The 16,648-nt window shown below is 37.8% G+C and overlaps 1 protein-coding gene across 4 annotated transcripts; it reads right to left on the bottom strand.

The window, feature by feature from the left end:
* Nucleotides 1–153: 153 nt before the first annotated feature.
* On the bottom strand, nt 154–16,572 carry Rpe (ribulose-5-phosphate-3-epimerase). 4 transcript variants are annotated; one of them, XM_020172326.2, is made up of 7 exons: nt 16,383–16,572; nt 15,705–15,739; nt 10,000–10,079; nt 3,735–3,874; nt 3,376–3,510; nt 2,444–2,530; nt 154–548 (listed from the first exon to the last, which is right to left on the bottom strand). In XM_020172326.2, exons 1-7 carry the CDS (start codon nt 16,491–16,493, stop codon nt 426–428), a joined length of 711 nt encoding a protein of 236 aa, XP_020027915.1. In that variant the 5' UTR covers nt 16,494–16,572; the 3' UTR covers nt 154–425. The 4 variants fall into 4 exon arrangements, with proteins under 4 accessions (XP_020027915.1, XP_020027913.1, XP_073927728.1 ...); XM_020172324.2 differs by having other exon boundaries at nt 15,709–15,739; nt 16,372–16,510; XM_074071627.1 differs by lacking the exon at nt 15,705–15,739 and having other exon boundaries at nt 154–544; nt 16,372–16,570.
* Nucleotides 16,573–16,648: the final 76 nt, after the last annotated feature.

Here is a 16,648-nt window from a genome sequence, read left to right as displayed (position 1 = left end):
AACTGACATGAAACAGAAAAAAACATAGGACTTTCTTTGCTTTTGGAAAATGGCTGGGAAACAAGACACTCCTTTTAAAAATACAAAGAAAACTTTTCTTCATAGTAGCTAATACGCTTTCCTTAGGCATTAAGACACATTTCTACATATAACCTTAATATAGCCATATTTTACTCTTTACAAAAATCAATTCTCCCAGTAAAAACAGGGTATTTCACTACATTAGTCTTTAAATTGCATCACTAAAAATGTAGTTATACACACCAATTTCTAATCTCTTGGAACATTCTGCAAAATAGATTTTAATCACTGGAATGAATTGCTCAGAAAAGCGGCACTGACTCAAATGCAATATTATTTGGTAGTCAATATTCCTGTTTTCCAGTAAAAAGGTTTCATAAGCAAACAATGGGTTCCTGGTAGTTTCATCGATCAAGAGAACGTTTCTGAGCAGCTTCTGAGCAAACATTTCTTAGTAAGTTGATCACGGATCTGGGGTCTTCACTCCTCATAATGGCACTGCCAGACACAATCATGTTAGCACCTGCCTGGAAGAAGTAAATACTTAGGTTATGCCTTAAAAGAAAAACCTACAATGCAATTCCTGGAGTAGAGTTTCTATCTCTACCTCTACCAGAAGTAGTTCAACTATGCAAGAAGTTAAAAAATGAGTATGTAAAATTATTTTTAAATGTGTCTAAGAAATTAACTTTTTGTTAAGCCAATTCTAAATAAGCTATATGGCATCTAATCCAAGATTTAGATAAGGTTTTAAACACTTTAATGCTCATTCTATTAAGGTTTTCTCCCAATATATACCAATGCCCCTAGAGATACTAAAGACACAATTGGCTAATTTTTGAATTATTTATGTGAATTTATAGATAATAAGGAAGGACAATTATTGGAAAAATATGAAACTATTTATAAAACACTGAGAACATTAAAGATTTCTCATTTTGTGGCAGAATGAATGTCCCTTTATTTAAGTTTCCCTAGCATTCTAGAATGGTTCTGAGGTGGCTTAGAAAAGATTTTCAAGATGATTTTTTTTAATGTGGAAGCAAAGAAATGAAAATAAATTGGAAAACTCAAATAAATGCCTCCAAATTTAGCTCTGAGCTTCCTAGGATTTTGACCTAGGAGGAAAACCCAATCTATTGCATGATTCTTGTTACTTGGAGAACCACAAACTGAGGAAAAATTTCTCAGTAAGAACTGGTCACTCTATGACAGAGCATTACATCTCTAACAACTTTCCTCATAGAAATCATAAAACTAAATATTTTACCATCACCCCTTAACATGTCTCTTCATTTAACCAAGAACAGCATAATAGCAAAGAACAGTATAAAGCAATTCTACAAAGGTCCAAAGGATTGTTATGTTCATGTGGCCAACTCCTCTTCCATAAATTATCTAGCCCAGGCTTGACAGTTATCACTCCCAAGCTTTTTTTTCTTTCTTTCTTTCTTTGTAGACCAGACTGTTCTTATACTGTTGATCCTCCTGCCTCTGCCTCCTGAGTGACTGCCAAGAACTAGATAAGTATATGGATCAAGCAGAAAAACGTGGCCATTACAGAAGACTCTGGAAATCAACACTACACTGCTGAATAAAAGTAGGCTATGTAAACTTTAATCACCTGTAGTGCCATAAGAAGAACTGACATCCTTTCAAAGCATAGGAGCACAACTTAGCTAGGCTAGCTACCTGGAAAAATCAAATATTCCTCTTCTACTTACAGGATCAAATGGGTATCAGGCCTAGATTTGCACTGAAAATAGTCAAGATTTCCAAAACACTGGCATTCAACATAATCTTTCTTCAGGCTGGGTGCAAGGGTGTACACTTGTAATCTCAGCACTTACGAAGTTGAGACAAAATCGAGGGTTTGCAGCCATCCTGGGCTAGATAATGAATTTGAAACAGGGCTACATAGCAAGACCCTGACTCAAAAGTTAAAAAAAAAAAAAATTGTGGGACAAGGTGAATAACACCTGCAATCCTAGCTACTCAGGAAGCAGCAATCGAGGATCACAGCTCAAGGCCCACCCAGAAAAAAAAAATTAGCCAGACCCAATCTTAAACAGCTGGGCATAGTGGTGCATGCCTATAATCCTAGCCACCTAGAGACATAGGCAGGAGGATCTCTATCTGAGGCCAGCCCAGGAAAAAAATGCAAGACCCTATTTGGAAAATAACTATGGGTGTGATTGAAGTGGCAGGGTGCCTGCCTAGCAAGTGCAAGACCCTAAGTCCAAACACCAGCACTACCAGGAAAAAAAGCATGAAAACTTTTTCCGTCAGCATTACTCAGATATTCAGGACTTATTATGTAGCAAGCAATTCGTGTCACTTTAGAAATTCACTCATTGCTCTTTATCATATTATGAAATGGTATACTATGGAGCTGGTCTACTCACAGTCAGGAAGAACTTACCTCTGCACATTTATGAACAGTGTCAGGACCTACTCCACCATCAACCTCTATATCCAAAGATGGGAACTGGGTTCTCAGCCAGTGAACCTAGACATACATGAAGAAATAGTGATTTCTAAAGTAAATATATGGGAAAAAAAAATCAAACAAACAAAAAAACAAATGGCAAATACTAGCCATTAAAACTCCAAATTTCTCATACAGTAACTACATCAGTACAAAACATTATTGGGAATCACTTGCTTACTTGCTTTTTGGGAGAACTAGGATTTTGAACCTAAGGCCTCACACTTGCTAGGCAGAAGCTCTACCACTTGAGTCACCTCCAGACCTTTTCTGCGTTTAGTTGTTTTCCAGTCTTGCATTTTTTATATGGGGCCAGCATGGGTCATACCTAGGTCATACCTCCTACCTATGCTTCCTATGTAGCTGGGACCACAGATGCGTATCACCACACTTGGCTTTTTGGTTGAGATGTAGTCTCACTAACATTTTGCCTAGGCTGGCCTCAAACTGCAATTCTCTTAATCTCTGCCTTTTAGGTAGCTGGGATTACAGGTATACCACCACATCTGACTTACTTGCTTTTTAATGTACTATAACAAATTTAAAAGCAGGTTTTGTTCTGTTTGGCAAGTAACAATTCAATTCGTCACAGCTTTACAGACACTATACTTTATGGAAACAAGATAAACCCTCATTATTCAATGAAAACTCCCAAGAATCCTAAAGGTTACAAAGGTAACAGTTTTGAAAGAAAATTTCACAATACAGATTTAATATCAGTTTTGATTTTAAAACCTAACTCTATACAGCATTTATCACCTCATCTCCATAAGCAGACATGTCTTGATAGGTAAGGCTTTCAACATATGTACACTGAATAAACATAGTAAAAGCCTCGCCCCTCCCAAATCGAACATTTCTCTTACCTTTGGCATCATATCTTCCATGAATTTCTGCCCTCCAAACCCAGGTTCCACTGTCATAACCAAGGCCATATCTATTTGATTAGCCCATGGTGCCAAATACTCAACTGTAGTTCCTGGTTTGATGGCAAGGCCAACCTGTAACACAGACAAATATGCTACATCACATTAACTATTATTTCCCTCCTCTGTTACTGAGGCATGTCAGGACCAGCAGAAATACCAGACTTCAACTATGGTTTCACAGCTGAAGAGTAGCTGCTTGCAACATAACTTCTTTACCTATCATTTCTTGTTTTCTACCAAACCTTCCAAACTCTGAAAGGGAAGAGTATAAAACACCACTATTATTACTGACTTACCTTCATCCCATTCTCCCGGATGTCTTTAATCAAAGCCCCTGGGTTCTCAGTAGCCTCGAGATGAAAGGTATATTGATTGGCTCCTGCTACAGCCATTGGCTTTACCCACTGCTCTGGCCTGGACACCATCATGTGCATGTCTAGAAAGAAAAAGTAAGAGTTACTGGAAGGAAAATACCTGGCTAACATTACTGAAAACCAGCTGACAGTTTTCTGTCAAATACATATTCTTCTGGCATGACAGAAACTATTCTAGTAGGCATATTTCAGTATAAGTAGTTTCCTTTTAACCTAAAGAGAGGATTGGTTAAACTTGTTTATGGAAAAAGGCATTTTTCCACAAAAAGTATATGCTGCTATATATGAAGAGTAATGGTGAGAAGTCAGAAAACTATCTAGATCTGAGAAATAATATTCTAAAAAACTTATATAAATCACACTATCTTTCCAGCCTTATTTCCTCTCAGAAAGCTACATTTGGTGATTCATTCCACTTATGCTTTCAAGCAAGCTTTACTGAGCACTTACGGTACCATTACATTATAGGTTTGAGGAATGGAGCCAGAAACAGATTTCTGACTGCTATTTCTCTGGTGTCTTGAGCTAAGACTAACAATAAGCAACAAAAGAAGATACAAACTAGGTTAGAGTGATAAGGCTAGAGAGTGTGGGACAGGGACAGTACTGAAAGGAGCAGACAAGATCAGAGAAATATGCAGTGAGGAGAGACAACACAGAGCTCTGCGGGCCATCGGGCTTTATCCAAATAAGATGGAAAAACACCACAGAATTTTGAGTGAAGTGAAAAGGTCTGATGAAGGAGACTACTAGGATAAAAACCTGGGAAAGGACAGCAACAACTGAGGATGTTCTGAAGATAGAAGCAATAGGAGTTGATGATAGCTTGAGATGTAGACGGCAAGAGGAAAGTCAAGAAGATGAGGCCAAGGATGAGTCTGAACAAGGAGAAGCATGGAAGTGCTGTTAATTGAGTGGCAGAAGACTACAGGAGGAGGGACAGACTTAGAGGGAGAGGCAGGGTGACTAAAAGTCTAATATTTATCCTAATTTTAATGGTTGAGTCATATAAATATGTAACGGGAACATGCACGTGGCTCCCTTAAGGTTTTTGATTTAAAACATAGTAGCATTTTGTGAGAGGAAGGCAGTTTAAGAGCTAGCCCAAGAAATAAATCTGAGAAGAACCCTGTGTTGGACAGATGATAGTGAGGGATTTCTGTTTTGATAACATAACTTATGTTCTGACATAACTAAGTTGCATTTAAGGAAAAAAATTAAAATACTCCAGACCTTGACTACGATGATAACATTTAATAAAACCTTAGGAAAAAAATTAGGAAGAGTTAGACTAATAAAACCAAGAATAAAGTACATATTTCTAAATTAGCAAAAATAATTCAATCAGAACATATTTTAACAGGTAAAACTATATTTTTAAAAAAATATATTCAATCTGGGACTTCTTATTTTATTGTATTATAAACAAGGCAAATTCACTCTGGCTTAAAATATTTAGTTAACTCATTCCTCAAGTTAGCAGAATGCTATGATCCTTACTCAATCTCTAGCATGCAGTAACTATTAGCAACCCTCACCGGAAAGTCTCCACAATTTCAGGAAATCATAGTTCAGCAAATCTGCCTATAGTTAATATAAGATGAACAATTCTCAAGCATTCCAGAATCAGGCTCCCTTTATACTCTTAAAAACTACAGAAGATCCTCCCCCCTCAAAAAACTTCTGTTGATATGGGTTAGTTTTATAGATATTTAATAGAGTAGAAATTCAAACTAAAGCATTTAAAGTATCTACTTATTCATTAAATAATAATGAAGAAAATGGTAGTTCTCCCTTATCCATTGTCTCACTTTCTACAGCTTCATTTCCCAGGTTTTCTGTAGTCAACTATAGTTGGAAACAGAAAATCCTAGAAATAAACAATTCATAAATTTTAAATTGAGTACCCTGCACCATCCTGCTCTGCAAATGATCCCTTTGTCCACTGTATCCACACTGTATACACCACCTGCCCATTAATCACTTAGTGACCATCTTTTTTTTTTTTTCTTTTTTTCATTTTTCTTTTATTATTCATATGTGCATACAAGGCTTGGTTCATTTCTCCCCCCTGCCCCCACCCCCTCCCTTACCACCCACTCCACCCCCTCCCGCTCCCCCCCCTCAATACCCAGCAGAAACTATTTTGCCCTTATCTCTAATTTTGTTGTAGAGAGAGTATAAGCAATAACAGGAAGGAACAAGGGGTTTTGCTGGTTGAGATAAGGATAGCTATACAGGGCATTGACTCACATTGATTTCCTGTGCGTGGGTGTTACCTTCTAGGTTAATTCTTTTTGATCTAACCTTTTCTCTAGTACCTGTTCCCCTTTTCCTATTGGCCTCAGTTGCTTTAAGGTATCTGCTTTAGTTTCTCTGCATTAAGGGCAACAAATGCTAGCTAGTTTTTTAGGTGTCTTACCTATCCTCACCCCTCCCTTGTGTGCTCTCGCTTTTATCATGTGCTCATAGTCCAATCCCCTTGTTGTGTTTGCCCTTGATCTAATGTCCACATATGAGGGAGAACATACGATTTTTGGTCTTTTGGGCCAGGCTAACCTCACTCAGAATGATGTTCTCCAGTTCCATCCATTTACCAGCGAATGATAACATTTCGTTCTTCTTCATGGCTGCATAGAATTCCATTGTGTATAGATACCACATTTTCTTAATCCATTCGTCTGTGCTGGGGCATCTTGGCTGTTTCCATAACTTGGCTATTGTGAATAGTGCACTTAGTGACCATCTTAATGATCAGATCAACAGTCACAGTATCACAGTGCCTGTGCTCAAGTAACTCCTATTTAATTTGATAATGACCCCAAAACCCAAGAATAAAGATGCTGGAAATTCAGATACACCAAAGAGAAGCTATAAAGAGCCTCCTTTAAATATCATCTCACATTATCACAAGAAAGTTGAATATAGTAAAGTCAGAAAATCTGACAAACTGCATTCTTAGAGCTTTTTTTAAAGTATACTGTTAAAACTTGTTTTACTATTAGTTATTATTGCTAATCTCAATATGCATAATTTATAAATTAAACGTTATCACAAGTATGTATGGATAAGGAAAAAACATAGTACAGACAATGCTCCTTGTCTTATAGTGTTTCAATTTGCAGTAGAAAAGTGTACTTTGATCTTTCACTGGGCTAGTGTTATGCTGTATGAGGCTTTCCTGTAATGTGGCAGTGAGCCACAGCTCCCAGTTAGCCATGTGATCATGAGGGTAATCAATTTATACTCTACAGTGTATTGTGCTGGGAGTATTTTTGAATACAGTTATTCAATAAGTTACATGAGATATTCAATACTTTGCTGTAACACATGCTTTGTTATATGACTTTGCCCAACTGCAGGCTACATAAGTGTCCTGACAGTTAAAGTAGGCTTGGCTAATCTAGGATGTTTGATAGGTATATTAATTCATTTTTCACTTATGATACTTTCAACCTATAATGCATTTACTGGGACACAACCCCATCTTAAGGTGATGCACATCTGTATTAGGAAACTGTCAAGCTCAGAATGACAAGATACAAATTTCTAGTCTCTTGCAAGCTCTAACTGTATCAGTGACAACAAAAATTGACAAGTGATTTCCCCTGAAGTGACAGTTTCACCTATGTTGAATGACAGTGAAACAGTCAAGTCTCTAAAACAAGTCTGTCAGTTACTTTTTTTTTTTAAAAAGCATTTCTGGAAAAACAGCTAGTTCAGACCATAACAAACTATGGTACAAGTGGTTTTCCCTGAGAAAACCATTCTACTTGCATATACTGCAGAAATGCTTTAGATGTAGTGCTACATCAATAATAAAAAGACATGTACTTAAGAATAGTACTTATTAAAATCCGTAATTTATTCTCTTTCACCAAAGATTCTTGCTGCAAACACATAGCAATGAAGCATATATTAACCACTGATTGTGGTTCTACCCACTGCACTGATCTCTGTTAAGGCATTAACAAATTAACTCACCACTGCCTTTGCACCATCAGTAAATAAACAACAAATATATTAGCATTAGGAAAATAGTTTGACCTCAGATGACTTGAAAAGGTCTTAAGGATTCCTACGGGTCCCTATTGCATACCTGAAAATTCTGATGTAGATAATAACAAGAATACTTTTTCTTTTTTAATTTTTTGGCAGTACTGGAGATTGAACCCAGAGTTTCACACCCTTTCTTAACCCTGTATTTCTTAGACGTTACTTCTATTCAATACTATTGACCAGTTAAGAACTTTAGAAATTATACATACAACTTGACCTAGTTCCTAAAATACATTTTCATGCATCAATTATCTAACAACCTAGATCCAAGAATTAAACAAAAAAATCTTTGTTTTCTTTTCTTGCAGTACTGGGGTTTGAACTCAGGGCCTTCATCTTCAGTCACGTGATGGGTTTTTCAAGATAGGGTCTCACTAACTATTTGCCCAGGGTTGACTTTGAACCATGGTCCTCCTAATCTCTGCCTCATGAGTAGCTAGGATTACAAATGTGAGCCACTGGTGTCTGGCAAAAAAGTTTTTTAATGTGAAAAACAAATGTTATAAAATCCAAACATTAGTCTATTGAGTGCATTCATCTTATTTTACACCAAATCCTAGAAAGATTAATTAGCAAGTCTATCAGCAAACAATAAACTTACACTAGGAAGAAAAAGCAGACTGTGCATGGTGGTGGCAGTAGAATAAGAACAAGGAAAAGACACTGATGGAACACAGAGAACAGTGAGAAATGATAGTATGAACCCAAATAAGAGAGAGAAAGGGAAAAACAAAAGTTTTTGACAAAGCAGAGGATTCTGTGGCTACTGTACAATGGAAGCAAACAATACTATTTATCACCTCTTTCAGTCATAACTTTAATTCACAAACAAAAAAATCATTGCATCTGGAATAAGCCAATTAAAAAAAAGGAAGCTTAGATAATCAGAGGATTATAGTCCACCATTTGGATATTTCAAAATGATGAAATGGTGGAATGATGCTCCTTGCTCACACTGTAAGAATGAGGTAATAATGCATATTTTCTTTGGTCCTCAAAGTGGATGGACTCTACAGAGGCTCCAACCAGCAGAACTTCCTGAAAAGATGGAAATGTTCCATAACTGTACTGTACAAGATAATGGTCACTAGTCACATGTGGCTACTGAGGACGTGCAATGTGGTTAATGGAAGAGAAATGGATTTAATTTTAATTTAAATAACTACATATGGATTGTAGCTACCATACTGAACAACACAGCTAAAGTCCTTCATAAAACTGATTTACAATGTGGTGATTCAAAAAAAAAACCCTAAGTTCTACTAACTTCAAGAAATTATATAAAGCCGGTCATGGTGGCGCACCCTGGTAATCAATGAGGTGAAGAGGATGAGGCAGGAGGATCAAGAGTTCGAGGCCAGCCTGGGCTACACTTAAAAAAAATTATATAAAAACACTATTTACAAAAACTTATATAATTTCTCACATACAAGACATTTGGCAAGTGAGACATTGCTAAGTTAGCTTAAAACAACAGCAAAAATATGTGGACTGAATCTTTGTTCCACTGGAAGTTCCTAGTAATTGTGTGATCTTAAAAACCTTAGTTCACATTATCCTATGACAGTGAGGAGGAGGATATTTAGGCCCCATCTGTAGAAAGCACCAATTTGCAAGAAATGAATGGCTTCTAGACCATAAATCAGTCAAATGATTCATAAATTCAATTAACACTTGCAATGAGCTCCCATCAAGTAGCCATGCTTAGTTTTAAGAAAACCACAGTAAACAAGGGTCTCACCTCCCACTCATGGATTCTATTTATAGTCTGATAATCTCAGACAGAAAGAAGTTCTAGGAAGAAAATCAACAAGGTGATAATTTAGAAGGGTGTCTCTTAGGAGATAACAAATGAACCAAGGGTCTCTCTGAGGAGATAACAAATGACCCAAGGCCCAAAGATGAGGCAGTACGCCAGATGAAGAGCTTTCTAGACAGAGATTAGCAAGTGCCAAGCCCCTGAGACAGGAGTTTTGCTTCTTAAAGTCAGTGAAGACCCAGCACAGGAAGCAGGCAGAGGGAAAACAGGGAAAGGGTGCAAGATGAACTTGAAGTTAAGAAATACATCATGTACTTTTCCTTTATTTGAATAATATATCCATCTCCAAATGGTATAATACCCACTTACCAAAGAAAGGGTCCTGGCCTAGCTGCTTTCGAAGGCTTTCTACCACAGGGTGACCAAAGGTGATGTTGGGAACAAAATGCCTATAAGACAAACAAAATCTTACTCTGAAAATGTTTTCAATTTGGTTTCTGTATATCTCTTGATATGAATACTGACGAGAGTAGAGGAGACTGTGATTTCAATGCTTTTTCAATTTAATACTTGACATTATCAATATCAAACAAAATCAAACCAAAAATGATACTTTCGGCTTTACAGAGCAGTATCTCCTTGATATTTAAACAAATGCACAGTATCACATATATTTTTCATAATAACCAGTCTGTAATTCATAGCCCATGATAGGTAGAAGTGGAAAGAGATGACCACAGAACAAAACCCCAAAAGTTTATGACTTGCCCAAGTCACACACTAGTTAGTAAAGTTCAGAACTCTAACAAAAGTGTCTCAAATCCTAGCTTGTCACAGGAATCTTACCAACTGCTACTGCATTTCAATCACAGGGGGCTAAATGACAGTTTAATTAACCTTCTTAAGGGTAACTACTTAAAAAAAAAAAGTTTGATGTGTTTATCAATAGCCACTGCTTACTGAGGGCTTACATGTCCGGTATTTTACCTTACTTCATTTCATCTTTACAACAGCCAAATAAAATAGATGCTATATCATCCCATTTGAAGAACATAGGATAAATAACATCCATGAGTCATCCAGTTAATAATCTATGGAGGCAGGATTTATACCAAGTCTGCTAACATCAGACCCTAAGTACTAAACCTTTAACATGCCCCAGTTACTCTTCCTGTTTATTGTATCACTTGTTCACTTAAAATTTAACAAAAACCTCCTATATGCAAGTACCATTCTGGGTGTAGCAGGTACCGGCTTCTAACTGCTATCCTAACAGTTTACAATCTTATTGGCAGTAGATGATAGAGATAGCTAACTACTCACTACAATTCCCGACCTTACTACTACAGTTGTGTCAGTGGGAAACCAACTCAGCCAAGGCTATTTCCCATCTAAGGCAAACAACATGGCTAGTTCTATCAGTGGTTTGTGAGTTTAAGTAACGTGTGTCATCGCTGAGTCCAGAAGGGAAAGTGTACTGGTTGAGCATTCCTAGTCTAACATCCTTTCTGCGTACCAACATGACATCACAAGTGGAAAATTCTACTCATGTGACACGTTGCAGTTAAAAAGCAGGTGTGCTAACAATGCTGTATAAAATTACCTTTAGGAGATGTGTATAAGGTGTATAGGAAACATGAATAAATTTCATGTTTAGACTTGGGTCCCATCCCAGGACATTGCATTCTACACACGTGCATGTGTGCGTGTGCACACACACACAAATATTTTTTAAATTCAAAAAAATCCCAAATCTGCAATATTTCTGGTCCCAAGCATTCTGAGTAAGAGATACTCAACCTGTATTTCTTTCCTGCTCTAACTTCACCTTTAGAAGTGAAACAGCCAATAAAGCCTTTCACGAACGACAACCACAGGATGGGAGACAATGTCCCTGAATTACTGTATTGAAGGACACTCACACAGAACTGGTATATAAGTGAGAAATAAACTATAATGTCATGTTACTGAAATCTAGGCTATGGCAAAAGCTAAACAGGTGATAAAAGATCGTGAGATTTATAAAACAATAGAATCTGTAGGAAAAGAAATGAGGTCAACACTGAAAATGAACTGATAGTAGAAATAAGCAAGGTTGGTTCAAAGAGGGGAATGATATTGACCAACTTGGCTAGTTTGAAAAGCACCAGAGTAGGTGATATCACATTAAAGGTGTCAAATGCCAAACTCAGCTGTTTGGGTTCTATCCCATTGTAAATATGAAGTGAGATTTTACAACAAAAAGCAAATAATAAGACACAAATAATAGAGCAGGAAGATGGACTAGGCAATAAATTGCAAGAAGGAAGGCAAGAGGTAATGTAAGTGGCAAGGAACAGTATGAATGACTAGAACAGGCATCACATCACAAATGGTTAGATGTGAGGACAGTGAAAGAAACAACCATGGTTAAGGTTTTAAGTTTAGATTACAGGCGGAAGGAGTGTTACACACACACACACACACACACACACACACACACTCTCTCTCTCGCTCTTCAGGCACAAGTTCTAACCACTTCCCATACAATAAATACTTTAAAATCTCACAACAACCCATGAGATAGGTACTATATCTATTTTACAGTTGTGTGAAAGAGGCCAGATGTCACATAAACAGTGAGTGCTGAAAGCACAAGTTAAACACAGGCAATACAGCTACAAAAACGGGTCTTCATTACTATGTTCATCTGCTCCTACAATGACGACCAAGACAACAGGCCAGGGGAGAGGAGAGGCGCTCAGGACACACTGAGAGAGACAGATAAAGTAAATTGGTATAGACCCTTTCATTAACAAATTGATCCCTGGAGGTTACATGTCTAGTATTTACAAAATTATTCTACCATATCCCTGGAGGTTACATGTCTAGTATTTACAAAATTATTCTACCATATAACCAAGGACAAACATTTTCAGGATTATAGACAAGATGCTCATGTTATTTAAACTAGAAATAAGGGTCAGGTAAGCAGGAAGTACACCTACTTAATATTTTACAACTCTGAAATTAAAAGATTTTCATTTCATATCCTGCTCTTTTAATTGTTGTATGGACATGTTAGTGGTTTTGTCTCCTTTATTATGAAAAAAAAATCTGATAACCAATTCCTAAGAAACCATGAAAATCAAATAAACACACATTTACTTAATTGAGAAACACAGCATAAAATATAATGCTGGTTTCTAAACTATGTGAACAATTTGTGCTATTGATATTAGATGCGCTGGGTTCACTGAGCAACCTGGAAGAAAAAATGCACAAATACTCTTAGAAGAAACTAAAGGTTTGTTGTAGCCAGGCCTTTACAAAAAACACCTACAAACCCTAGATGTGAAGTCAGGGTGTCTTGAATTTGCCTGAAAACAGTAACCAAGACACAATTGCTACAAATAGACCTACAGTCTCTGCTTCAAGCTTGACTCCAAAAAGGACATGAGGATCTGAATTTTTAGCAAATGCCAAAGGGATTTTTTTTATCAGACCAACTTGGAAAGCACTAAATTATTTCTCTCTAATGAAGTGAAGAGAGATTTCATCATAAAAGTCTGCTTCATCATTATCTTCTGCCTTTTTTCCCATGAAAGACTTTAAAAAATTAGCGTATATTAATTGTACAAAGGGGGGGTTCATTGTGATACCATAAAAGTACTTTTGGAGTAAAATATGCATGGCATAAAGTACAATGAAAAAGTCTTCCTTTTTCCCAAGGATTTACTGGAATTAAACCATAAATGCTTTTAACACAAGAATACAATTCTTTTATCTTTCATCATATTCCACCATCAATCCTAAACTTTGCTCAGAATATAATTGTTAATGCAATCTACTTCAGACAAACAGAACAAGGCAAAAATAGTAAAAGGATTAAGGCTGATATAAAATGTATTAAGACTATAACCAGAAAACAATCTTCCTGTCAATCAGGAATTACAAACTCACCAGCCAATGGTGGTTACAACACCAAGGAGCACAAAGCAGATGGGAATGGGGGGGACAAATGAACACATGGCCTGGCTAAATGTCCCTACCCTACTCAGCTCCAGTCCATCATGGCCTTGCTAGAATATGGGCCAGGGATGGCAAATTTTGTAATTTCTTTTTCAGAAGTCAGAAATCCACTATTAATGTTAAATCTTCCCAATTTAAAATCCTGGCAATTAATTTAGAAATAACTTATTTGCTCTGTTTCCATGCTCATGATCAAAGTGTTCTAGTCACTGTCCTGTTATAATACATGTGTTCTCCAGGGTGTTTTTTTTTTAATTAGTTTGCCCTTTACTCCACAAAACCAACCATACTAGTGCTCACCATCCACAGTGTTCCCCAAACTACTTTCTGACTTTCTAAATAAATTCAGTTTTAACCAGGAAAGAAACTGGGGATCTGGATGGGGAAGGGAGGCACATCCAAAGTGTAATGCTAAAGATTTATAAAAATGGCCAGGAAAAAAAGGAACATGGAAACAGTACTGAGAGGTAACAGCTAGGAAGGGAGTCCACAGCTCCCCTTTCACACTCCTGGCCTAGGAGACACTGCAGCACATCACTTAGGAGCACTGGCACCACTCAGCCAGGCACCTGACACCTACTCCAGCTGGACATCAGGAAAGGAGCTGAACCTCCCCCTAAACTGGTTTCCTCCTCTGCAAAATACAAAAGAAGCTCTTACTTCAAAAAGTGTGCAAAGGTTAAAAAAGGAAAGAATTTGAAAACTGTAGGCAGAATTTAGTTTTTCCAAAGCAGTGTTTCCTAGCAAAGGGGAAGCAATAGAAAAACACTTTCTCTTATTTAATAAGCTTAGGGTCTGCAATAGAACAAAGGTGATTGCTTAAAGATTCCTCTTATTATGACTTAACCACTCATTCATTTAACCAATGATAAGCCTATCATGGTGCTTTATTGCAGAAAATACCAAGGTGAGCAAGAGACTGACCTTGTTTTCAGGAAGTTTTACAGTATGGCAAATGACATAAATAACCAAAATAAGTATGTAATTATTAGTTGCTTTTTGAAGACAGTGAACGTCTTAATCATTGTCTGTAAACCTAGGACACAGAAAGCATTTAATTTTTGACATAGCCTATTATATTGCTTCTAACCCTGGTTCCACTACTTCCTAGGTAGAAATTGACTCTATACCTGATTCCGCACTATCAAAAGTGCTGGTGACAACAGCACCAATCTCTTAAGACTGTGGGAATTCACAAAAAAGATAAGAACAGAAACAGTCAAGCACTTATAAATACTGCCACTACTGCTGTCGGTTAATACTCCTTATCAGCAGACTGAGACAAAATTACTTTCCCCATCCATTCACTTACTCATACATAACTTATTTAAAACCAAAGAGCTTTCTGCGTCAAATAAACTCACGTGTATCCATGTAGCCTGTTCCATTCTGAGAACCCCTAGGTAATCCTCTTAAAAAATATTGCTACCATCTCTAAGGTATACACTCCATTCAGTGTATTAATTTAGAGCTTTCAAGGGAAGGTGTTTTAAGTATATAAGTAGAATTACATATGATGGCAAACTAAGCATTAAAGCTTTTCAGAAAGGTGAGATTTACTATCTTTCTTACACATCTATGTCTGATTCTTAGTACTCTAAGGTCAAGGCTTTGCCATTATAATTTGGGTAGACTCTCATAAGGAGAAATGCAAAAGAGAAACAGATTTAACCACACAGAACAAAGTAAGACAAAACTCTTCTAGAAAAGTGAGAGTGATACAAAAAAGAAAAGGAATTAACAGTCCTTTGCAAATACCACCAATTTGAAAATGTGAATAAGGGCACACAAGTTCTGCCTATTTGAAATAAATTTATTCTTTCTATCCCAAGGTAATGGCTTTTATCCTTAGCTAACAGTGGGCCTCAGAAAACTACGGAGACTTGGCAAAGCCATGAAGATTCAAGTTGTCTTCTGTCGTGACAGAAGTCTGTCACGATCTTCTTTAGTCAGGGAGTAGTACTTTTTTCTCTAGATGTATTTCATTTTATATCCAACTTAAGAAACTTGTATCCTGATTCCAAACAACATTATGCTCTATAACTACAGTGCTTAAAAATTACTTACAAAAAACTGACCTCCCTGAAGAGCAGGGTGCCTGAAGAGAAAATAAGACAGGAAAATCAGAATTCGAATAATGATACAACTAACGATTATAAGAGAATTTATCTTCCAGGCACTGTAAACTTGACTTGTACTCGCTCATTTCATCTTTCAAATGCCTATGCGCTTTATCAGTATTCCCATTTTTTAAATAATGAAACTGAAGCTCAACGAGGTTAAGTGGCTTGTCCAAGGTAATTCAGAACTTGGGAATTGAGTCTCGTTCCAGGTGCCAAGCTTTTTAACATTACACAAGTATGTCTCCCCAGCTTTGCCACTAACTAGCTATATGAGCTTGGGCAAGTCATGCCTATCTCCTTGGGCCTCAGTTTCTCTACGCGTACATGAACGAAATGTCATAGAGACTTAGGTCGCTTCCGGGTCCGAACACCACTCGTTACGTGGGGGAGGGGAGGAGCTGAGGTTTGGGACCCGACTGCAGCCCAGGATATTTCCAAGCCAGCCCCAACCAGGGCCTCTAAGGCTCCCATCTCAGTTCCCTTCTCAGTACTGCGTTCAGTGAGGCGCTCGGTGGTACAAGGGCGCCATGCATCCGACAGGCACTCAAGAAAAGGTGCGCCGTCTAGACCCCGCGCGGCAAACCCGACCCGAGGCCCGAGGAGTTACCCGTCCATTACATCCAGGTGCAGATAATCAGCCCCGGAGTCTAGCATCCGGAGGCACTCGGCCCCTAAATTGGCCAGGTCGCTGTTGAGGATGGACGGGCCAATCTTGCAGCCCGACGCCATGGTGCTGGTTCCCCAGAGCAAGTTATCCCACGAGTCCCCCGGCAGGCGAAGGCGTCGCCCCGATTGGGCACGCAGCTTGGGCTCCGCCCCTTCTCCGTACAGTCTTCCGGACTCCGCCGGAAGTAGCTGCTCTGAGGCGAGGAAGTTCCACCTCC

This window comes from Castor canadensis, chromosome 4, assembly GCF_047511655.1.
Source record: "Castor canadensis chromosome 4, mCasCan1.hap1v2, whole genome shotgun sequence".
In the NCBI taxonomy this organism is placed as follows: domain Eukaryota; kingdom Metazoa; phylum Chordata; class Mammalia; order Rodentia; family Castoridae; genus Castor; species Castor canadensis.
Note: the sequence above shows the minus strand (reverse complement) of the source record. Positions and strands in the feature narration are given on the sequence as shown.